The following is a 26,189-nucleotide window of genomic DNA, read 5'->3' on the forward strand; positions in this document are numbered from 1 at the left end:
TTTTTTTTTTTACAAATTAGTTTTTTTCCCACAAGACATCAGCTCTAATTTCTTACATGGCATTAAATTGCCATTCAAGTGCGAGTTGAACTCTCCATATTATGACAGGGAAATAATTACAGATATTTTGTTTCAAACATACTGAGGAGACCAGCAGATAGACAGAGGTTAATTTACAATTTTCCTATGGACAGTATTTTTCTGAAAAGCAATCTAATGAACATTTTTTAAACAGAAAGGGCGATCTTGTGGTTTCAGAAAAAAAAAAGCTTTTAAATATAAGTATTGTGCTTGTTTGATGAATCATTCAGATAATTATTCATATTTAATTTAGCAGCAAGTGGAGGATACAAATAGATTACATTGTTACGGTACGAAGCAGATCTATTTCGAAAATGAGATCAAATGTTATATTCATGAGGCTTTCCTAATTCCTCATTCATACGGGATGTAACTCAGTCATCATCATTGGTATTTAGTAAGTTGTCTCAATTGTTGAATTTGAGATTACCCACAAACCGTTCATTTCTGCTTTCATTTGCCTGATGGATTAATAATGATCAGAGATTACATTTTTTTAGTAAATGTTGTAGGAAGAAGTCATAGCAATTTCATGTGAAGTTCACTTCATATAATAATCAAATTAATAGATCAATAACATGTAATATTTGGGGAAAGCCCCAGATATTGAACAACAACCCAGATAAGCTTTCCTGCTAAAGTCTTATCTCATTTACAAACATAAACACATTTTCTTCTGCAGCTCAGTTTTCTGAAGAAGTGTCCAAACATAAATTCACCTGGGAAAAGTGCACTTTGTATGTCAGTTTATAGCAAGGTTGTGCAAGTTTACATTTCACAAGAGCTAGCTCAAAGTTCAGTTCACACACGGATTAAAATAAACCACTTCACGTTCAGTTCTTCCTTTTTTTTTTTTTTAAATGAGCTGCTCCGGGCTATTCTTTTTTTGTAGAACCTTCTCCCATCCGTTCCCAGCCACCCATGATTGCGACTCCCCACTTCCCAAACTAAATTAATTACGGAATCTGTACTGATATGTTCATAAAACTCCTTAAAATGTTCATGTGAACTGGCTTCAGCAGCACCGGTAGCTGCGTTGTCTGGATTGCCAGTTGCACTAGCCATTCACGTTCATTAGTTACAAACGGATACGTTCAGTTCACCGTTCACCAAAAACATGAGCACTTTGGCACATTTATGCACAACACTGGTTTACAGGGTAGTTAGCAAGTCAGCTGTAACACAAAAAAAACTGCTTTAAAATGTTCTGGCAAGTGCCATTTCAGTCAGTTTAAAATACTGTTGTAGTCTTAACACCATTCGTTACCTCAGTATTCTTGATTCAGTCACATATAGAGTTCCATACTTTAACCTTAAAGGGAAAACAAAATGTTATTTTAGATCTTCAAAGCTACAAAAAAATGTTAACAGTCTGGGTAGACAGGGTGCATCTGTGCTGCTGGATAGTTAAAAAAAAAGAATTATGTCATGACTTTTCCCTTAGGGTTTGTGTTGGGGACACTGTGTGACCAAATCTTTTGTTTGTTCTGCACAGCTAATTTGTTTAATATTCGTGATCATCACATGTGCATATAAACAATTTTTTTAAACATGAAAGTTGATCAAGTGAAGTCAAGCTAAACTAGCTTGAGACTATCTTTGTCTTTATTTTTCAAGCTGCTATCAATCATCTCATCAATATGCATTTAATCTCATTTAAAAAATTTGTTATGAAGGCTGTTAATAAACTGTGTAACAGAAGTGTCATGGATTGGGAGGATCCGGACCCTGGAATAAACTCACTCCTGGAAAATAAAACTCAGTCAATAGACAATTTAATTAATTTAGAAGACAAAGAGATGACATGGAGTTCCTATACAAACAACAGGGATTAATGGTTGTTCGTTAGGTGCGCATATTCAAAGCTCAATGGCATTTATTTTGTTCAATTGTTTCTTTGAATAAATAAAAAAAACAAAAGACTTTAAGGATAAAATTGAAAATCACTAACATTATTATTGGCTGTAAAAAGGGATGACGAAATGTGATATCCGCTGGAGGCTTAGGGTGTTTTCAGTGCTCACTTCATGGCTTTAGCTCACAGATTATGCCATGAATTATTTGATTATATACAGTATATTAAATATCAAATGTATACAGTCTACATACTGTACTGCTTTCTGTTTTTCCCACCTACACTGACAGTTATGTAGTTCTAAATTCCAAGTAATCTCGGTGTGTGTTAATCCCTTAAACCTACCCACACCAACACCTGTTTTCAAATTTCTACATTTCTGTACTCCAGCAGGGTATTCTGCAAGAAGAATATGTTTCTGTAGTCAATGCCCTAGGGGGTTCCGTCTTGTCTTGTCTGTGAACGCTCCTATTGTCTGTTAATTCCCTGCAATGTCTTCAACCAATTACCCTTAACGCTACGTAATAGTTGTCACTGAGACTTTGAGTTGAAAAATTGGACAATGCAAATAATGTAAAATGCAATTTTCTTCTGTCTTCTTGAAATTCAATGTAATGCATTTATTTGCACACCTTTGCACTTTGCAAATGTCACTCTGCATTGAGGATGCTATAAAGGTGTTTCTTTTGTCTCGTGTTTTGCAGATTATACCCAAAGACAATGAAACACGGTCTACTTTGATGTACAAGTACATCATCCATGAAGATTCAGTGCCTGTCAACAACAACAATGTGATCCAGGAGGACACGTATGAGTGGGCTCTGAAGAGCTGGTCTCCATGTTCTAAGCCTTGTGCCGGAGGTAATGAAAAAATTACCATCAAATTTTAAAAAAAGAATAGAGAGGAATACAATTTATGTTTATACTTAAAGTAAACAATTATTTTTCAAGAAGAGAAGGGATCTTGCAATTCTGAAATTATCACGAGGCAATTATTTTATCTTTCATCACTAAGATCAACCTGTAAACGCTGTAAAAATAGGCTTCACATTACAAAGTTATCTATTAGCAATGTGCACTTTTATGTACCGTATTGGTCCGAATATAAGAAGTTTTCTTTCTTTCCTGGAAATACATCTGAAAAAGTGGGGTTGTCTTATATTCGGGGTCTAGACTTTCAGCCTTTCAAGTCGCAGAGGCTGGTTTTAGATCGTAAGGGACATCACCCGTTTCAACAGCCAATAGAGAAGTCAGCTATAAAGTTTAGAAATGAAATTATCAAGAATCCATTTTATTTTAATGTTACACACTGGTGTACAACAGCTGGTCGAAATGGCAGAGTTTTAGACGGAACCTCAACGACCGCCCAAAAGCATGGTAACGTTATGGTCAAGCCAGATAGAGAGAGACTGAAGAGAGAGAACAAAGCAGTGAATCAGAGAAGAGGCTGCTACCAAGAGATTGACAGGACAGTGTGTGATCACGTGACTGAAAAACGGAATGATGGGATGCCCATTACCAGGAAAGTCATTTAGCTGAAGGCCTTGGAAATATTTACCGTTAATTTAAATGTGACACTTTCATCTAAAAAGATATTGAAAATATTATTTTATTTAAAAGATGTCAACAATTCAGTGTGTTTTTATTAATTATTTTCCAATAAAATTATTTTCTTTATGAAAATAAGATTTGGTCTTCAAATAGTATTTTATCAAAAATGAGTCTTGAAGGGGGGTGAGGGGGGCGGGTCTTATATTCAGACCAACACGGTATTTGATTAGCCAGTGCAGCAACTTGCTGTATGACGGTGAATAGTGTTGGCCAAAAGTGGAAGTTCCGAAATGTTAAATGTTGCCTAAACACAAGTCAAGAAAGTCTAAAATAGGCAAGATTATAACTCAAATCTGAAGCTGTCTGAAAAATGAGGAATATTTTTTTTTGTAAAATAAACCGATCCGGATTGTTCTAATCCTATCATCTAATGGCTTGACCCCTGTGAGTAGATTCTGAAAGCAGGGTTCAGTTCACAATGTTCTAAAGGTTTAATGAGACACATGTGGATATACATATTCTCTAACAATCGCTCCATTCATTTAGTTGAGGTGTAGTAAGATAAGAGAGTCAGAATGGGAGGAAGGATCCTCTCAAGGTCTGTTCACACAGATGGGAAAACAGTGTTGTACTCTAGGTAGTCTCACTTTGCCAGACCTTTCTCCACAGCACTGTGGAGGAGGGTCTGGCTAGTCCACGCAGCATTCTGGGAAGGGAAAAAACGTGCTCTGGTTTATTGGCATTTCTTTATACCAATCACATCGTCATGGATAGCGCTAAGCACCGGGAAAAGCCACGGTGGCGCTGCAAAATAGCCTTAGAAGGAACTTGTTTTGGTGGAATGTGTGTACGTTCAAAAGTTGTTTTAGTCGTGCAACAGAAAACTCAGATTGGACAGATAGTCTAGCTAGCTGTCTGGATTTACCCGGCAGAGATCTGAGGAGCAGTTAACCATAGTCCTCATAAATCCACCGGAGTTAAAAATTCCAACACAAACAAAATGGAAGGTAACGGACATCCGGCCGAAAAGAGTGAAATCCAGCGGGATTTCCGACGGCAACGGAGCAATCCCAGAAGTGGAACGTCGTGGATGTAGACTACACTCTAGGATACAAATAAAATGGATGAGAACGCCTTTCTTCAAACTTCTCACAGAATGGACCTTTTTTACAGCAGACATGTTGACTTGTCATAGTAGGAAAAGCACAGCCGAAATTGATAACCTTAACGATGGCTCAATTCCGTCAAGTGTCCCAGTAAGCTATTTCAGTGAGTCAGCATGCCCAATACCAGGGCCTCTCCTAAGAGGAATGCAGCCAGCATCATTAATGGTTTTGAATACACCTGTGCTTTTCCTACTATGACATGTCAACATGTCTGCCATGAAAAAGGTCTATTGAATGTAACATTATTATTATTATTATTATAACAGTATTCACAACACTTATAGAAAGTATGTTTTTCTTACTAAAAAAGTCTTCAATTCTTTCACAGGGTTTCAGTACACCAAGTATGGATGTCGAAAGAAAGGAGACACCAAGATGGTCCATCGAGGCTACTGCGATGCCAGCAAGAAGCCAAAGCCCATCCGCAGAATGTGTAACCTTCAGGACTGCACACAGCCTCAGTGAGTACAGACATCCCAACTTTTCACAGGAAAACATACTGGGCTGTTTTTGAAAATGCTGATTAGATTCAAATTGGGATTTAGCTGCAGTCTATTAAGATAAACATATTCAAATGGCTTTTCAGCATGACTTGAATTTGAATTAGTTTCTCTTTAACTGTAGTGTGTGTGGTAAAGTGGGAATGGAGAGAAAATAAGCACTTAAAACCCCAAAATCTGTTCTGTTTCATCTAGATGTGAGATAGATGGTTCACTGAGTGATTTCCCTTCCATCTTTATTTTTCTTTTTCTTTTTTTGTCTTGTCCAACCACTTCATGTTTTGGCTCAAAACCTTTGAGTTGTAGAAGCAATTTAATTTCCCCTTACATATGTCAGTATAGGTGACACCTAAATAAAGTGGATACAATTCTCTATCATTCTATATCTCATTATATTGCAATCTTGATGTGCATTGAGATGCTGTAAATATCCTGGAAAACCAATGAAACTGTGAATATACAATAATCAGGTGAGTGTCTAATTTGGCTAATCCAGAAAATGTAATACAAAGACAAATTAAAGTACGACATTATATCGCTGCAAAATCATATAAAAGTGACCATAAAGAAGTCCTGCTCACTAATTTGCAACTTTGTCAACAATGATGTTATAAACCCAGATATATAAAAGGATAGGTACCACAGTACATGGTAAAATCATTGTCAAATTATATTGTCTCAAGGTAAACTGTATATTATTATATTGCAATTGTAAGCATTGCCTATTTCACATAAACTGTCATAAACCTTTAACATATTGTGTACATTGTATCATCTCCATACGGTCCTGCAGAATTTGATGTGCACAACTCAGTGGGCATACCTCATTTTTGAAATTGCACACAATTCATTCTTTAAGCCTTAAAATTACAGCTTTTCAAAATGTGTTTTGAATCACAGATGCAAGTTACCATTTTCTTGAAGGGGTACTCAAGGGGTACTTGAAGGGGTATTGCATTTCTATAAAGATGTGGGGCTTGTGAGTGAGATAAAAGTAGAATGATTAGAATTAAAGCAGCAGAGGCCGAGATATTTCACACATACTCAAAGTTGTCTCGTGCTAGATCCACACTACTACGTTTTTGTTTAAAAAAATCTTTTGCTACAGTTACGCCTGACATCCAAACTATTCCGTCGTTTCAGAGGCCTTAAAACAAAGACGTTTGGAAATGCTGCTAACCCCATTTTAAACTCAGGGGTTGCGTTTTAATCTGAATGGGCAGAAACAGAGAACTTTGGAAACAATGACACAAACGAATTGCAGACGTTTCTGACCCTGTTGTCGATGCTAGCAGCTGTGGTGCATTTAAATTCAGCATTTTATAATGCTACTACTGCCGTCATACACAGGAGGCAAGCTATTATTAGAGTAATCTGCAGCCAATTGTGTCCAGTGGCATTACCGACACGCGCATGCCCAGTGTACGTGAATGGTCTGTGAAATGCATTTTCAGGAGGGTTAGTATGGAGGGAGATTAGTTCTGAAACACAGAGGACAGAGATTGTTTTTGTCTTAAAACACCGGTTTAAAATGAAAACAGTAGTGTGGATGCAGCTTCAAAGTTGTCACTCTCATGCGTCAAAGGCAGGGTTTTCCGCAGGGTCTCAAAAAGTAAAAAAAAAAAGTCTAGAATAATAATAAAATAATAAAATAAAATACACACAAAATGTGTGCAGCCAGCAAAAACATTCCAAGGAGGAATCTAAATCTAAATTTTAGGCCTTAAAAAGTTCAAATTCACTGAAGTATTGCGTTCTAGGTTTTAAATCATTTTAAACAGGTATTAATTTTCCAACGTCCATGTAACGCATACCTCTAATGCTCATTAAAATACTTTTTTTTTAAATTCCGTGGTCATTGTAGTTCACTTTTGATAGTTCAAATATAATTAGCTGTATATGTACAGATTATTATTGTCGCTTTTGAAAAACAAATTTTTTATACATTTACTTTGCAAGTACTTTTGTGACTCTGCATTTTGTTGTACTTTAATGTCGTGATATAGGTCTTAAATTTGACTTGTTGAAAGTTGCAGAAACCCTGCAAAGGACATTTGCATAAAGCTGAAGCTCTCTTACCAGCTCCAGAGTTAAGAATCACCAGGGTGTTTTTTGGTTACATTGACAATAAATGGCTGCTGAGTGAAGACCTCAGCATGTATAAAAGTCCCCTTTTAACATTTTTATTATTTAAATAGCTCATTATGCAAATACTGTATATTGTTTCCTGAATCTGAATGTTGATAGTGTTGCCCTGAAGAGCTGCCAACCTTCAAAATGTTTAATTAGTTTGGATTTTAATGTGGTATCCCATGATAAACTAAATGCCGCTTTAGAGGTTGTCTTTTTTTTCACCCTGATAAGGGATTTTCAGCTTTTATTTGGAAGAATAATTAAAATAATAAGCAAAAATGTAGGTTTTTGAGTGCCATTCTAAGCCCAAAATTCATGGACAAGGTGTCATGAGCTTCCGGGAATTTAGGACCCAAATGCAGAGACCAGGCAGAATAGAGCTTTAATGTTACAACAAAAGGTCTCCTGAAAACAGCACGCAAAAATACAAAACAGGAACAGGCAGAATCCCAGAAACAGGAACAGGCAGAAACCCAAAAACCAAGGACAGGAAGAATTCCAAAACCACAATATACAAAAACAAAATATTAGGAACACTGAGACTAAACAGGTAGACTAAACACAGAGACACTCCTAACAGAAAATAATGACCTGACAAAATACAAGGGAAACACAGAGACTAAATACAAGAGGTAACGAGCAAACAAGGGACAGGTGATACAACAGGTGAAACACATCAGGGCGGGGCAGACAATCAAACAGGCGAGAAACACAAGACAGGAAGTCAAACAAGACAAGACTAGGGAGAAAAACAGAGACTACAAAATAAAACAGGAAACAAAACATACAACCATGACACAAGGACATGGCAGCCACGTTTTTGGCCCATCTGAGATACTTTGTGTGTTAATAATACAGGTTATTGTTCTGTTTAAAAGACATACAACATACTGAATGTATGTGTCTAGATTTGCATTTTGCAATTGGCTAATAGAGGTTTAATTAAACTAATCAGAACAATCACATTCTAATTAGGAACAAGAAGTGGAAAGTAATTTAATCTTTAAATTAATTACTCACAAGGACCTGTTATAATGATTAAAAAATGAAAGACCAATGGGTGTTAAAATGATTTAAAAGCGATGGCAGCTGGGTTAGAGACGGGACAACGGAGTGAAATGGCCTCTTTAGCAGCTACACTTGAAACAGTAGCAGGGATGTGAAAGTTTATTTAAAAAAAAAAAGAAGTAAAATCAGAGGACATGAATGTGTTGGCTGAGGTCATGGAGTCTAAAGTCAGGGCCATGACAGAAAAGGCCTGCCTGTGAAAGAAATGGATGCATAAGCTGATTAGTGGTGGAAGCTGTAAAATGCCAAGACATCTGAAAAAACTGCAGCTAATATCATCCATATTGAGGCATGAGGCGGCGGCTTCTTCAGTTAATCAGCTAATTTATTCACAGTGAAGACTTCAGATAGTAAGCTATTGTTTACCTGCCGGCTGTTCGGTAGAACTTTAAACCAAAGATAAGAGAGAGCCGAGAGATCCTAAACTGCTGTCATCTGACGCTGGATATAACATTCTTTCTCTGCTGTTTGGAAAAGTTTTTTTCTCTCTCTTTGTGACTTTGAAGTTGTGATCAACTTCTCTTTGAGATGAACTGAACAATAAGAGAGAAGCAAAGTGTATGCACACTCTACATTACGGCCAAGCATGTGCCCTTAAAATAGCATCTGAATAACGCGCCACTGACTTTAGACTAGCTTTTTCCTGGTCTGTGGCGGAATTGTTTTCTGAAAATAGCACCAGGGAACGTTTTCGCTGGAACACGCCTCCTCATTTTGCTGAACCGCCCCCGGGAGCGCAAGTTCATTCCCTAATTTTTTTTTATTGAAATTCATCCAGTTCAATGTCTTATTGTACTCTGAAATGAAAGAATAGAACAAATGAACAATTTAAATTAAAAAAGAAATCATGGAATCAATTTATAAACCAAAATGTATTCTAAATTTTTGACTCATCAAAGTAGCCCCCGTTTGGCAGATATAACAGCTGAACACACTCGTGGCATTCTTTCTACAATGGAAATCAAATATTCTTCAGAAAGTTCTTCCCAACTCTGTTGCAGAAGTTCCCATAAATGTGTGGCACTTGTAGGTTGCTTTGCTTTCACTTTTCTGTCTAGTTCATCCCAAACCAGCTCAATGGGGTTTAAGTCTGGTGACTGTGCTGGCCACTCCATGTTTTTAAGCTTACCATCTTGTTCTTTTTTGCTAAGGTAGTTCTGGCATAGCTTGGACTTATGTTTTGGGTCATTATCTTGCTGTAGGATGAACCCCTGACCAACTAGGCGCATACCAGAGGGTACTGCATGGCGCTGCAAAATGCTGTGGTAGCCGTTTTGGTTCAGGGTGCCTTTCACTCTGTACAAATCACCGACCCTGGATCGAGCAAAACAGCCCCAGACCATCATGCTTCCTCCTCCATGTTTGACAGTTGATGTCACACACTGAGGAACCATCCTTTCGCCTACTCGACGGCGTACAAAAATCCTGCATGATAAACCGAATATTTCAAATTTGGATTCATCAGTCCATAGCACCTTCTTCCAGTCTTCAGTAGTCCATTGCCGATGTTTCTTGGCCCAGGCAATCCTCTTTTTCTTATTCTAACGTATTAGCAATGAATTTCTTGCTGCAACTCGACCTATCAAACCTGCAGCTCGAAGTCTTCTCTTTACAGTTGAAACTGTGACTTGCTTATTACGAACACTATTAAGCTGTGCTTGAAGCTGTTGTCCTGTGAGCCGCCTATCACGCAAGCTGTTGACTCTCAGAAACTTGTCTTCTGATTCTGTTGTGGCTTTGGGTCTGCCAGACCTCTTCCTGCCAAAGGTTCCCCCAGTTTCTAAGTGCCTTGTGATGGTGAAGAATACTGTACACACCTTGACTTTCTTTGCAATTTCTCTTTAGGAAAGACCAACATTCTTAAGTGTTATGATGGTCTGTCTCTCTTCCATTGTTAATTGCCTTTTTCCCACCATTTTTATAGCAACACACTACTTTCTGCAGTACAATACTGTTCAAATAATGCTCACGAGGGTACGGTAACACAGTGTGTTCCAACAATACTTTTATACAAACAGAGGGGGTTGTAAATAATCCAGACAAGTTGGAACACCTGTAGGAATTGGTAGCACCAACAAAGCAGGATTTTCAATTTTTTTCTGCTTTTCAATTCTGATCAAAACACCTTATTTGCCCCCAGGGGGATTTTGCAATTTTATTTGACTCTTTGCAATTTAGTGTCAGAATGGTTCTTTGTGAGGAGGAGGACCTTTGAAAATAAAGGCAAATTCCCTTGATAGCTTGCCGGATTTTCTTTCTTCATTGCTGGCTCATTGCAGTGCTTGTGTTTCTTCCCGTTTAACTCTCTGACATTGATTTTTTCCTATGAATGTGCTGCAGTTTTGAGATCGCTGAAGTATGTGCATCATCACAATAGGGCACACAATACATTACATCATTTGTAGCGCTGCAATCATCCCAAAAATTACAACTAAAAAACTCAACGTGAATTTGTCTTTCTTAAAAAAAGAAATCCCAGTTACCCTTTCATACTTAATGGTAACAAATGTGGATTACTGTCCAGAAGTTTCAGTGGCTGAGATCCATCACCTCCACAAATAAATCCATATCTGTATTATATAAATATGTACATATGTTGTGGCTGATTGGGTTGCATATTGAAAGAATCTTATGGCTCATTCTGAGTGCTTCTAATTATATATTCAAAGAATTCTCCATTACAGTATCTACACATCCTGTGTTGAATATGAATGCTCTCTCTCTCTCTCTTTCTCTCTCTCGCACGCACGCACGCACACACACGCACAGTCCTTCTGGGAAGACATACAGAGATTTCTGATGACATGTTAGCATCAGTGAAAATTATAGCTTTCTTGATTTACTCTATACCAGTTTCAGTTTAATCATGGGTGAAATGATTTTTTTTTTTAAATCAGCCAGACCTTTATCACTAGTCTGTTGAAATAAAAAAAATCAAAGTACATACAACAGTGAGGGAAATAAAAAGCATTCTTCTGAATAAATACAGGTGTATCTTAAATTTTGATATGCATAATCTTAAATTTTACTTTTATAATATTAACCAAAACCCTCCAAGCTCTTACTAAGTTATGAGTCTAATCATATGAACCGTTTTAAGTGTTTATTCTGCTGTTTGCAAAAAATAAAATGCGTCCTCCAAAGAATCTAAAAAGCAGCATGTGGAAGATCCAGGTAGAAACATGTATGGTGTATGCCCCAGTCTGTTGGGGAACCAGATAATTATAAAGCAAGGAGGTCTGATCAGTGGTTTGGTGGAAAAGATTATCCTGCAGTGTGACGGCTTTACAGATTCAGACCTCAATCAATCCACTTGCAGACTGTCCAGAAGCCTATCATTACTCAGCAACACAGCGAGAGGGTTTAGTGAGAGCAATCTGGGTTTAACCCAGTGGTTTCTGTCTCACAGAGATTGCTCACTTTAAGAGTAGTAGTAGATTGTGTTTTCAGCTTTTACTGAAACTACAAATGTATCCAAAGGTAGATCGATGTAACTTGATTTAAGGCAGCAAAAGGTTCAGTTGTTCAGTAGAGCTACAACAATTAGTTGATCAGATGACATTTTTCAAGCAAAGATGCCACATGTTAAATAGTTCCTGGTTATGAAGTGTGAGAATGTGCTGCTTTTCCCTATTTTCTAATCATTGTATACTGAATATCTTTAGGATGGTTTGGATTATTGATGATATCAACTTGGGCTTTTTAGAGACCAAACAATTAATCAATTTAGAGACCAATGAGTTAATCAATTTAGAATGGAAAGTCGACAGATTCATCAATAGGCCTAATGAAAATAATTATTAGATGCGGCCCTGCTGTTCAGCACAGTTTACAGTAATTGGGCCTCTAATGGCGAAACAAAGTCATATGTGTCAAACATCAGTTTGACCTGATCATGGCGCTACATGAAAAGACACAAGATCGCCGAAGTTATCACAATTCATCCTGAGGGGGACATGAATGTCCCTGCCAAATTTCAAGGCAATCTATCAAATAGTTGTTAAGATATTCTATGGTGGTGTTAGAGAAAAAGTCAGTAGGGTCCATTGTCTGGGAACCATTTACATCTGGACTGAAGTTGTGAGTGTGTGTGCTTCAAATTCTGTTCCAGACAATGCTACCATTCGTCTCCTCTTGTCCTTGACGTTGTTCTTTTATTGATATAATGGTACAGCAATTATTGTTACAGTAGTCTGTGAGGTTATCAGTCTGAGGTCTATAAAGGAATACGTTTCATACAAATAGATATAATCTATTTGTGACAACTTCACACTAGTTTCTGTCGCTGCAGTTAGTTGTACACAGACAATGGCTGAATAACAATAATTATGAAAGTAACCAGCCGAATCAGAAGTTATTTGATGTGAGGTAAAGTACTGCAGGCTGGTGGATGATTTCAAGTGTATTTATTTATGACATTTAAATGCTTTCATGCATCAATGAATGGCAATATTTTCCGTGCTTTGGGGACTTGGAAAGGGACAAAAAGATCAGATGATAGAGCATTTAACAGATTGTTTTATAAAATTATTATTGGCAGTGATGCATTGATAGTTTTTGCTGCATTTGTTTGTTTATTTAATTATGAATTTGAGGACTCAAGAGACCAAAACTGAGGCTGTATTTATCCTTTTGAAATAAGGCTGTTTTTCACTCAAGTTGATTAACTGAGCTCTTGTCGTAAATATATGTTCACGGCTCAGCACTCTGATTGAATTTTTGGAGTGTTTGTTCTATTAGTTTAATTGATTCCTGCCGTTTAGAACAAATGCATTCAACAAATAAGCACGAGGTGCTTGTACATGTATCTTATCTTTTAATTCCTTTTATTGTGTACAGTGCTGAAATGTAAATTTAGTATGTAAAAGTCACAGAGCCCCCAAAGTTCATAAAGACAGTCAGTCCACCACTTTGGTCAAGACCACTTTTCCTCTATACTAGACAATTGGATGGTTTGCCATGACATTTGACACACACATTTGTGTCCCCATCAGGATGGATTGTGATAAATCAAATTAACTTTGATGATCCCCTGACTTCTCATCTAGCACGACCATTAAGTAAAAAACTGCACATATACTGTAAGACGTGATTGCCATAATTTGCTGCCAGATAGATTTTAAACATTTGTGAAAGTTGCATTGCTGAGTGTATTAATGCCTGTTTCTGGCAGTAGTTGCATATGATGAACCCAAACCCAAATTTGTGAGCAATGGAGATCCACTATGTCATAGTAATTCTTTTCCAATGAGTTCTCCAATTACTAGCACTATCCAGCCATGTATCCTCTCACTGCCAGTTGATAGCTACATGCTTAATATTCAAATCAGGGTAAACAATCCTTTCAAGAAGCCACTTGATGTTAGCTGTGATATCCATCAAATGATTCAAAAAGTTCTTAAATCTCTAACTCTAGCCAAATAACAAATAGTTTTAGTTTTCTCTCCCATTAATCATCTCACAACCCCTCAGATTTATAAACCTTTGGAGGGGCCGACCCCTAGGTTGGGAACCACTCAACTAAACTACCTAACTATATGCAAAGTAGTTAAAACTAGCTCCACCTCGAGCAGCTACAGCTGTAAGATGCTTCTTACATATCAATGCATCTGTATTAATAATCTAATAATCTCATATAAAATAATATATCAGTCACAGGGGACATTTTACTGATGAATGACAACTTTTACTTTTGACCCTTTTAAGTACATTTTACGTCGTCTATATCCACGATGTTCCACTTCCAGGATTGCTCCAGTGCAGCCATAAATTCCACTGGATATCACTCTTTTTGGCCGGATGACCGTTACCTTTCTTTGTGTTGGTATTTTAAACTCTGGATGATTTATGAGGACTATGGTTAACTGCTCCTCAGATCTCTGCAGTGTAAATCTAGACAGCTAGCTAGACTATCTGTCCAATCTGAGTTTTCTGTTGCACGACTAAAACAACTTTTGAACGTACACGTTCCACCAAAACAAGTTCCTTCCCGAGGCTGTTTTGCAGCAGCATTTTGGCTCCAGGTCCTGCGCTTAACGTCGCCAATGAAGATTGTTTTAAAGAAATGCCAATAAACCAGACCACGTTTTTCTCCCATCCCAGAATGCTGTGTGGACTAGTCAGACCCTCCCCCGCAGCGCTGTGGAGGACGGTCTGGCAATGCAAGACTACATTTTACGGAACAACTCAGTTATTATTGTAGGGCTTTTGCTTTTAATTGAGTATTTTTACATATGGTATTGCCTTATTTACTTAAGTAAATGAGTACTTCTTCCACTTTTTGTCCCTTTTTCCTGTCCACATTTTGGTCCGGATCTGTGGTTTGGACTTCTCCTACCACTGTTCTTCTTAAATGTGTTCCTTTTTGTTTGATTCATCTAGATGGATCTCAGAGGAATGGGAGCATTGTACCAAAACCTGTGGCAGCCTGGGCTTTCAGATCCGAACCGTTCGCTGCGTGCAGTTGCTCCACGAGGGCACAAACCGCTCCGTTCACAGCAAGTACTGCAGTGGGGAGAAGCCAGAGAGCCGGAGGCCCTGTAACAGAGTCCCATGTCCTGCCCAGTGGAGGACCGGAGCGTGGTCAGAGGTTCAGTATGATTTATTTAAAGAGAAGTTTTTCTTTGACTGTAATATCAAAAGGCTCCAGTGTGTGCAGCTGATCTTATTTCTAGAGGTTAAAGTATGTTCTTCTGTAGTCTGGGTCTGGATCATTTAGCCACCAATCCATCTGATGGTTGGTTCCAATTAACAAATGTCAATTTAATCGCTACCAGCTCGCCCTTTTCCTGTAGATGTATGTTGATGCAGCAGCAGCTTTAATGTGTATGATATAATTGGGATTTCTTAACTTTACAAGATTATGTATTAAAATAAAACATGAGGCATCTATTAAATTTAGAGCAGTGTCACATCTCATCTGAAAACACGCCAGTTTTAGTTCACCTAATGAGACCTTTGAAACCCTCAAAAGATCCAATACATCAGACGTCCTGCTGAGTGGTGGGGAGCAGGAAGGTGCTAATAAGATAAAATTATTCATGCCAGCAGCTGATTTGTGAGCTGAGTTCAGAATTGTGATTGTGACATGTTGGAATATAGCGCTTTATATGATTGTATATACAGTATGCATATTTGTGCACTTAATGATAGTAGTAGTATATTAGTAAAATAAATTGTGAGTTATTTGTAGATGCCTGTAACATGAATTCATAAAGGTACACTGTGTAGTGTTTTAAGTATTTTATTAGCTAAAATCAATGTCTTCATTCATAACTATGTCCTCATTGGGTTAAAATGACCTCTGCCAATGATCTGACTTATCCTCGTAAGCGAAGAAATTCTTATCTGTATTTACATTGGACGGGCAAGTCCAAGGAGGCTTCCATGTCGTTCTGACATTTTGAAAAACTATAATAGCTGAGGGACATAAAGCACTAGCCTACCGGTCTAGCTAATCCACAACGTGTTTTTGTTCAGAGCCAGCAAACGAAGAAGGAGATCAGTGAGAGGCGCTTGTCACTGCCCCGGCAAATTTGAAAGCCTGCACTGCACTTTAGTTCATAATGGAGGATCATACTTATGCCGAGCCACAGGAGAAGGAATCCTCGTCACCAAAAAAGCGAAAATTGGAAGACATTTTGTCATGGCTTCTTGGTACATAACGGCTACCGTAGTTGCCACACGCATTTGAAAAAGCGAGGCGCTAGAGCCAGGGCTGGACTGGGACAAAAAATCGGCCCGGGCATTTTTGGCCCATGCGGCCCACACCCATTGTGATTGGTCAGACACATTCCCTGCAGACAGTCTTCTTAAAATATGCGTGCATTCTATGATATGAGTTGCCTAGTGTTCAGCGTACATGTGATCGTTTTGGATCCTTCAAGAGGGGTCTCAAGACTTATCTGTTGATCTTACACTTAAATAATTCATTCATTCTTAGAGTTATGATTTGTATATTTATGGTATTTTTATTATTTGTTATTATTGATATTTGATATTGTATTGCCATTATTACTATTTTGCTTAATAGTGGCAACTTTAAAAACAGTTTACTCATAATTTTAACTATTGAGATTCATATTTTGTCACTTTAGACACAAGTGTCTGCTAAATACTATAACAATAACTATAACCCTTCCCAAAAGCTACAGTAAAGCTGAGAGTAGTATATGCCCTGGAAAAGGCCAACACAACCAACACAAGAGAAGCTAATTAAGCCATTCAAGGAACACTGATGCTTGTTTCAACACTGATTTTATAGATCACACAGACTTTTCAGCTACCCAACAGGCTAACCGCTAGCATTTTCAATGACAGCCACTATTTTTAATGTTACAGCCAAACCGCTTGTTATCGTTATGACATGTGAGACACACACACACACACACACACACACACACACACACACACACACACACACACACACACACACACAGCCTCCCTCCCTTCCTGAGAGTCCCTGTTAATTTGCCTACTCCTTACCACATCGTCATCTACTCTCTCTTCCATCTTTTCCTCACTCTCTCCCATGGCCCTGTCATGGTCACTCTCCTCCTCCTTGTCTTCATCCCCGTCTTTCTGCTTCTCTGTATAGCCAGCCACCTCTCCTCCTCCTCGGCTTCAGGTAATGCTGATGTTGAAGCAGCTACTACATCCCCAAACATGTCCGAAATTTTGGCACATTTTGAGGAATCCGCCTGTAGATTCTTAATCTTTTTCTCCTGTCATTTCTCTGCACCTCCCTTACACGTTGGTGGTCGTTTCTCCATTTTAACGTGGATGCTAAACTTCCAGCATAACTATTACAGCTCATGTCCCATAGTGCCATAGTGGGATTCGTAAATTTGCGGCCCGGAGTGGGGAAGGGGGCTCCTGTTTTTGATTGGGTCAGGCCAGTGCCAGTAAAGAAAATTAACCAATGGGCCGCTGTGAGTTCTTTATGGGCCGGCTCGGCCAAAAAATAAAAAACGCCTATTTATATCGGCGATTCGGCCCAAAAGTGCGTCGGCCCACCGGGAAAATGCCCGGTATGCCAGATGGCCAGTCCAGCCCTGGCTAGAGAGCACTATTCGTTTGAATGCAAAATACAATTTCACCGCTAAATGGGAGAAATTCCTACACAGTGTACCTTTAATAATACATGAATCATGATAATTATCTCTCTTTTTTTTTTTTTTTTACTTTTTCTAGGTTTTAACATTATTAATGTATCTTAAATCAGTCACAATAACTAATTTGGGCTACAGCTGCTCTCAAAGTTGTCTCATTCAGGAGTATGCAGACTAATTGCCTCCCTGACATTTTCATTCCATCACAGTAGGTGACGTCAGCAGGAGATCTATAGCAAGTCTAAAAACAGGCACCTAAGGTGGAATTAAGAAAAAGATCTGCCGAACAGTAGTGGTTTGTTTTCATATTTTTTTTTCAAGATTATTTTTTGGGCATTTTAGGCCTTTATTTATGACAGGACAGCTTAGACTCGAAATGGGAGAGAGAGGTGGAAGACATGCAGCATAGGGCCGCAGGTCGGAGTTCAACCCGTAAGCCTCTTTATATGGGCACGCGCTCTACCAGGTGAGCTACCCAGTGGTTTGTTTTCTGCTTTGGTTTTAGCCATCCACAGATCTGTGTTTATGGTTTAAACAGTACAAAATACCAAATTGATTAAGGCTTTTTGTAATATTTTTCTATTTACGTATCTAATTAAGGTCAGGGTGTACATGCGGACGGATCATGCCCTACATATTTGGCACATAACATACTGTATGTTGATTGAGCTGATACCAACGTCATTTTATTGATTTTATTGATTCATGCCATAGGATTTGGGTATAAAGATCATGGCTATCAAGCGTTCATAATGTGCATTTTGAAGCTGCCTGATTGAGATATAAGATGAAAACATATGTATTGCTACTGTTCTAAGAAAAAAAAAACGAATTGTGCAGTGATTTTTAGTTATGAATTAATTCCTAAAATCCCATTCATGATGCTGAAGCTTAATTGTCTCCCAGCTGTTTAGAATTTTACAGTGACTTTACAAAAAAATACTGGAATTAATTTTGGGGGCTCTAATCCAGTTTGTTCTGAATCTGATAAACTGGTGAAAAAATAAGTTTTAGAAATAAAGTTGAGATGTCCCCTCTTCCAGAAACTAAGAACCAGCTCTCAAAATACAAGCAACAGCATGTTGCAAAGTAAGCTTCCTGTTATCCAGGACACAAACTGTTGGGTGGTAAGTGATAGACTTTGTTCCCTCCAGATCCTCTGAAAAAGGGAAAGAGAAAAGTCTTCATGCTGATATTTTTGCCTGGTCAACTGTGCAGTGAGACATTTTGTTTGTAGGTGAAGATAGAACTTTGAGTTGGCTTGTGATCCCACCCAGTTATCCTGACATCTACTGCTGCCTGTCTGACCTGCTGTTAACTCTGCTCTCCAAAACTCTGTTCTTTTGCTGTGTGTGAGTGAGTCTCTGTTTGCACTCTTCCACAGTGCTCTGTGACCTGTGGAGAGGGGATGGAGAGGCGTCTGGTCACTTGCCGAATCGGAGATCAGTGTAACGGAGATAAACCTGAGACCGTGAGGCCGTGCAGACCGGGACCCTGCCACGGTAAGCATGTCATTTTATATAGGCAGATTCTCTGAAATCCGGTTCCTCTGCCTCCTCCTGGATCTCATAATAGCATTTGCAAGCACTGGGCCCAGACCAATCAGAGCAGAGGAGCCTTTCTTATGCAGGTACAGGTACATCCGCATTACCTCAGCAGAGCAAAGAGCCGCTTCACGCACGCATGACCGCGATTGCATGCGGGGGCCGCGGCGCCTCCAGAACGCAGCGCAGACATGTCTGGTGGAAAAAAGGGGGTAGACGCTATATATTTTTTTCTAAATTCACCGCTGTGAAATATATATATATGTATAAATATAAATATGTTCTATTCAAAGCTACCAGGCTCTTTATACCTTGCAGAGTAGCTGGTCTACTGCTGCCTCGATCGGTTAATTTGTTTGTATTATTGTGTGATTTTGGTGAATCCGAACTAACCCTTCAAAATACCAAAGTCACACAACAACACAAACTGAAGCTAACTCAAATCCTGCTTAGCATGAGTATGTACAGTAATATGAAACTGGGGCGCAGCTCTTGTCTAAGCAGACTTCAGCATAATGAGCATCATGCTGAATGTGGCTTAAAATGTACTAGTTTTTTTGTGTGGCATAAACACTTAGCTGTCTGTGTGGCTGGGTTGGATCAGTGGGTAGAGCAGGCGCACATATACTTAGAGGTTTATACCTCGATGCAGAAGTCCAGGGTTTGAATCCGACCTGTGACGATTTCCTGCATGTCTTCTCTCTCACCTAGCTGTCCTGTCATTTAAAGGTGGAAAATCCCCAAAAATAATCTTAAAAAGGAAACTTAGCTGTCACTCTCTGATAAAAAGCATTTTTGTGTGTGTCAGTGTTCTGGAATGCACCCACTTCAACGCAGCCCTTTTTTTAATCTTTTTCCATGGCCAACTTTCACAGCCTTTCAGCGCTGTGTGGCATGCACTGAGCTCATGCTGTATGCCTTTTTGCCTTTTAGATGAGCCATGTAATGGAGACAAATCCATCTTCTGCCAAATGGAGGTCCTAGCGCGATACTGCTCTATTCCAGGCTACAACAAACTGTGCTGCGACTCCTGCAGCAAGCGCAGTGGAGCTTCGTCTCTGTTCTCGGAGGCGACTGAGACGGAGGAGCATGTCCGCTTCGGATCCGCCTCTCAGCTATTAGAGACATTAACAGCCTCAGCAGTGGCCAACGGCACTCGCAGTGGTAAACACGGCTCAGGCAAAGGATCCGCCACATTAGGAAATGCTGCAAAACATGTCACCACCCCTCCCCCGCTTAAGAAAACCCTGTCAAAGATCACCACTGCACCACGGCGGGTCCGACGACACATGGGACTCACTGACAGGAAGCTGCCCGCTATCAGCACATCTCCTCAAGGAAGTCCCACTGATGGTCAAAGGTCGAGCAGCTTGAAAGATAGTCGGTGGCCCACTGCGTATTCTAAAGTGGAGAGATGAAAGTGATGCCCTTCCCCTTCAGGACTCTTAATGTACAGCAGATAATGCAGCTTCATCCCGAGTCTTCTCACGCCATAAAACACCACCGAGAGACAAACAGAGAGAGAGAGAGAAAGAAAGAAAAGTGCTGGTTCACTTTTTTGTTAAGAATTTTCCATCCCTTACAGGGAGCTCCCAGGGTATATTATTACTTAAACAGCCATGTTGCTTTGCTTTCATACATTTCTTTGAGAGGAGAAAACAATACAATAATTTTAATGTAAAGAGGGCCCATGGTCCAAAGGGAATTTTCGTCCGTGTCAAATGAAAAGCTTAACGCAACACAGCGCTGGTAGTTCATTGTGAATCATTTTACAAAATAGCCAAAGCACAGATTAATATTCAAAAGAAGTATTTAATATATACGATACTGGCTCCTAACTTTTAACAGTAGATATTACAAAGAAATGGTTGCTTAATTCCAACCCAACCTTTTAACCCAATGACTCTTGAAGCTTCCTTTGATGTCAGCTACCGTGACAGGTTCAGGAAGGTGTCTGTATTTCTCCTCTGATTGGTCTTTTCTCTGGTCTTGTCATTTAATGAATGGGGCCCCTTGTGTCTGGATAGTGTTGCAACGGGTCCTTTGGTGAATCCTCAGCAGTGACAAGGGAGAAAATGTCAACAGGTGCAGTCATAAGAGCTGATTCAATTTGTGAAAAAAGAACTCAGAACATACACTTGTGGCCGTGTAAAAAAACACAACACGGCTTAAATAACATTGCACAACAGCATGATGCAACTAATGAAACACTTCCATGTGAAATCTGTAAACTGATGAGAGATTTACAGTAATGTTTCTATAAATGTGAAGTGGAAGATGATAGAGAAAAAGTTGGGACGATTTAAAACGGATCATATGATGCAGCTGAAAATTCCCTTTTTACTTGAATGTTACAAACTGCCATTTTCTTGCCAAAAAATGTAAGTGTGAAGCTTGACTAGTAGATAATTCAATTGTCCCAGGAGTCACTGCATGTACTAAATCAAACACCGGACTTCATTTGACCACATATGGAAAGTGGCCAAACCAGTAAAAACCATTAGAAAAATGGTTTTAGTTGTATAGATTTTTTTTTTTTTAAATATCCAGTAATGTCTGTTAAATGGCGCTCCACAGTTTCTATGGAAATGGGTATTTATAAAGGTTCCTGTAAATACTGTACATGAAAAATCAGTATTATTTTAAGAAGCCGAGGATGCCATTTTAATCAACTACAATAACATATATATCATTCATAATGTTTACAGTTTCAGCACAATATGTTACATGGACATAAACAACTCTCTGACTGTTAATGCTGTTGCAAAGTTCTCTGGGGAATGTTTTAAAAGAATAGTTCAACATTTTCAGAAATATCCTTGTTTGCTTGCTTGTTGAAAGTAAAATATGAAGATTGATCACACTTTTATATCTCTGCTGTAAATATAAAGCTTTCAGCCAGTAGACGTTAGCTTAGCATAAATACTGGAAGCAGGGCAAACAGCTAGTCTGACTTCGTCCAAAGTAAAAAAATAAATGCCTACCTACACCTCTGAAGCTCGCTTATTATGCAATATCTTGTTTGTTTAATTCGTACAAACCCGACATGTAAAAAACAACACTAAAAGGTTTTGTTACCTTTTGACAGAGCCAGGCTAGCTGTCCCTCTATTTCTAGTTATTGTGCTAAGCTAAGCTAACTGGCTCATGTCTGTCAGTTCATGTTTACTATGCAGACATAAGAATGGTGTCAATACCCTCTACTAACTTTTGGCAAGAAAGCAAATAAGCACATTTCCCCAAATGTCAAACTATTCCTTTAAGAAGTATCTTGTATGCATTACTTCATCCCAGCCTTTACCTTTTTTTCTAAATCAGAAGTTTGAACGGTGCTAGCCCTCGACCTTTCCAACTATATTTATTATATTGCCCTCCTTGTGAAAGTGTTTGCCCAAAAAAGTTGAAGCTGTTAGATCAAAGAAGGGAACTAAGTAAGGAATGTATTTAACAAGTGTTCTCAATACTGTATGTTATATACAGCAGGCGCTAGTTCAGCTTGAACAGACTAAAAAAAAGGAAGTGAAAATTCCACCATGCAACTAAAATGAAACTTCTACTTTGATGTGACCATGAAAAACGCAAACATTCATGTTGAAATAGATTTTTTAGTGTTGGATTTGCAGGTTATTTTCTATAGCAACATAAACTGTCGAATTTCAATTCACTTAAAGCTGCATTAAGCGTTTTTTTTTATTACCACTAGGGGGCAGAAAGACTCCCAAACAAACTCACATAGTTGCATATTTTACACATCCAGCAGAAAGAGAGCAACAGGAATCACAGTTCTGTCCACCTGATGAATTTAAATCCAGCATTCACTCTCCTTTTAGCTCTTTTTAGGTCTCTACCAACTTCTGAGGGAAGTAGCTGTCTCTTTAGCTCCTAGATGTTCCAATTTCTTCACCAGCTACTCGTGTATTTCAGCTCTCTGCTGTTTGGTGCTAACATACATTCAGCTTTTTGATTTGATCTGTGGGGGTTGAGGAGAGCCAAACCAATCTGCTAAAAGCAGTGTAGTGGTGCAGGTGTTTATTCTCATGTGATTCAGCGCTGTTACATTACATAGTCATTTGATTCATTTTATAATAAACAGATCTCGCTTAATGGAGCTTTAAGATCATCACGGCCATACATAACAACAAGGTTTTATTGTACATTTTGTGTTTACAGGAACAAATCCTCATTTTAAGCACACTAAAATTTAGTGTATGTGGAACATGTTTTTTCCAAGTATTTTCCAAATGGCTTTTTATGGTGTAAGAAGGTTCAGGAGAGAGAAAGCTATTTATTTAAAAAAATAATAAAAAAAAAGGATTTCCTCACAACCACCATGCATCTGACTGCAATAGCAAAGACACAGTTTTGTGTTTTCAGCAAAGAAATAACTATTCACACTCACGTCTGTGTGCCAATGTATAGTACATGTATATAGCATTGAGTACATGAATATTTATTGAAAGTTAAAGCTTTGTTTTTACAGTATTTGCAGTGCCAGCTGGTCAATAAGCTGCACATAAACCATTGAGTCACATTAATCACCATTTTTCTTTCCACATTTTAAAATTTTAAATAGATTTCTACTTCTATTTTAAAACACATGATAGAGTAGGAATTACATTGTTTTTTGCAAACAATTAGATGTAAATACACATGCTCAATTTTGAGATGTTTTACTCGTCAGAAAGCTGTCTTTTCACAGCTGTTTCGTAGTTGTTAACACAGCTGTTACATCACAGCGAAGTGTACTGACCAGACAAATGCTTTATTTTAACCAATAAAACATTAATAGTGTAGTACCAGAAAACCAGTAATGTTGTTTTTTATGCTGTTTGTAGATGTCAGTATTTTCTAACCATTTTACATTTTCCTCCCTTGTTCTTTTCACGCCCTTTACTTGCTGCCTATACAACATTGCTGCTAATGTTATACAGAGCTTGTAATGATAAAATAGGGTAGTTGTAGATGTTACATTGACAATCCCTGAGCCTCAGACAGATATTACTGCATAGGATTCTCCATGTACTGTATCAATACCCCTGTGCTATCCATGCATTGAAGTATTATGATTGTCATGACTGTCAGTCACTCTCTGCTCTATTTGCTTTTCTATGTATTTGTGTAGATTGAAGTGTACACTACTGATGCTGTTTGTTGTAATGGGGAGCACATAGCAATAAAAGATATGAATAACTACTTTGATGTCTTGCCTTCTCCACCCTAATTTCTGCATTTGTGAGGTTCAGTATTGTAGCATTCAAGTGACAACCATGTATAATAAGTCAAGTTAAAGGCACAATAAATAGGATTTTCCAAAAAAAAACAACAATTAACAGTATATACAAAAGTAATCCCTTCCAATCATCACTTATTACCCAATGGAAGTTTGTGGCGGTGTCTGTATCTGCAAATACCCTGCCCTCTGCCTGTATCTTCTTATTTGCTGTGTTCGGGATGTTTCCGGCCGTCAATCTCTATGATAACATAGCAACCAGTTGCCAGATCGTAAGCGAGCATCCAAGAGGAAGCTACGAAAATGGCAGACACAGCACCGAAAAAAAGATGAAACGCCAAGCTAACAAAGCTTGTTCCAAAACGAGAGTGAATTTGGGGTTGGCTTTCACCAGTTGGCGAGCACCGTTACCTTCCTTGAGCCGTAGATGGAGGGGCTGACTTTGAATGTTGTGTTTACAAACTGCAACCACAAATCCCACTGATTCTGCCTTTACGTTTGAGTTTTTGTGCATTTTTTTTGTTTGTGTACGAATTACACAAAAAAGACAAAACGTAAGCTAATTAGTGAGCTTTAGAGGTGTCGGTAAGTGGATTTATGAACTTTAGAGAGAGTCAGGTTAGCTGTTTCTGCCATGTTTCCAGTCTTTACGTTGTTTCTGGCATGGGCCAAACTAAAGTACATGTCAAATGATTTTTCCCCAAAGATGGTTTCTGTCATTTTAGGTAGCTCTATTATCATGCTGATGTTTGTTTAGGTGTTCATTTTTCCAATAAGTTTGGTTTTATTAGTTATGCGATGCTATAAAAACGGGGTGAAACATCATGCTTGAAAGCTGTGATTGTCTCGTGAATGGACGCGCCAACCATCTTTATATACAGTCTATGGTTCAAACCAATAATGAAGGGAACACAAAAATTCTAAAAAGAACAAACGTCCAAGGCAGTCTTCTGGCAAAAAGTTAAAAACCCTTTATTTAGGTGGCTATTTCATGATGAACTACTACAACCCACGCTTAGCGGATACAAACAGCCTTCTTCAAGGTGTGAAATGCTACGTGCTCAAGCAGAGGGAAGGTGTACTCTATTATACAAGATCTAGTGTAATAATTTAAAGTGCTCATATTATGCTCATTTTCAGGTTCATAATTGTATTTAGAGGTTATATCAGAATAGGTAAAATGGTTTCATTTTCAAAAAACACCATATATTTGTTGTACTGCACATTGCTGCAGCTCCTCTTTTCACCCTTTGTGTTGAGCTCTGTTTTAGCTACAGAGTGAGGCATCTCACTTCTGTTCCATCTTTGTTGAGAATCGTACATGCGCAGTACCTAGGTAAGGACTACAAGCCAGTCAGAAGCAGAGTTTTAGGGCGTGCCACGCTAGCAGCTAGGTGAGCATTATAACGTGTGTTACAAAGTGACGCACGCTCGTCACGGAAGTAAAGGCTGGACTACAATAGAGCAGTTTGGAGCAGTTTGTGAACAGTGTTTTCTGTTGGAGATGGTAAGTCCCCTACCTATCACATGCACAAAAAAAGATATATAACACAAATAAAGGAAACGGAAAAAGCCAAGAAAGTATATTATGAGCACTTTAAAGGATACATTTGGCAATGGCATTATTCTGTATTTGTCTTTTTAGTTTGTTTCTTAAAATGTTATGGCTTCCTTTCTCTCTCTGTGATACTTGGACCCAAACTCATCCATTCACTTAAAATGGAAATGTTTTAAAATGGCTGGGAACTGTTGTTTTTAGAGAATGAATCAAAAATAACTACAGCATTCACTTCAAGGTAATGAAGGAACATGTCACAGTGCAGTGTGACTCATCAAGTCAAACCAGTTTCTTCCAGCACATGGCTAGGTGGTGGAATTAATCTCAGTGCAGGTGGAATGTCTGAGACAGTACACCACATACAACATCAGCGCAAACATTAAAGTGATGGTTC

At 38.5% G+C, this 26,189-nt stretch overlaps 1 protein-coding gene across 1 annotated transcript in view; it reads left to right on the forward strand.

The window, feature by feature from the left end:
- adamts3 (ADAM metallopeptidase with thrombospondin type 1 motif, 3) overlaps positions 1–24,200 on the forward strand; it is a 161,684-nt gene extending 137,484 nt beyond the window's left edge. The window contains exons 18-22 of the mRNA XM_028578185.1: positions 2,641–2,797; positions 4,982–5,114; positions 14,736–14,943; positions 18,849–18,966; positions 19,942–24,200. Of these exons, the coding sequence (XP_028433986.1) occupies positions 2,641–2,797; positions 4,982–5,114; positions 14,736–14,943; positions 18,849–18,966; positions 19,942–20,426 (1,101 nt within the window). The 3' untranslated portion in view covers positions 20,427–24,200. The remainder of the gene's footprint in view (positions 1–2,640; positions 2,798–4,981; positions 5,115–14,735; positions 14,944–18,848; positions 18,967–19,941) is intronic.
- The last annotated feature ends 1,989 nt before the right edge of the window (positions 24,201–26,189 follow it).

Source organism: Perca flavescens, chromosome 5, assembly GCF_004354835.1.
Source record: "Perca flavescens isolate YP-PL-M2 chromosome 5, PFLA_1.0, whole genome shotgun sequence".
Lineage (NCBI taxonomy): Eukaryota > Metazoa > Chordata > Actinopteri > Perciformes > Percidae > Perca > Perca flavescens.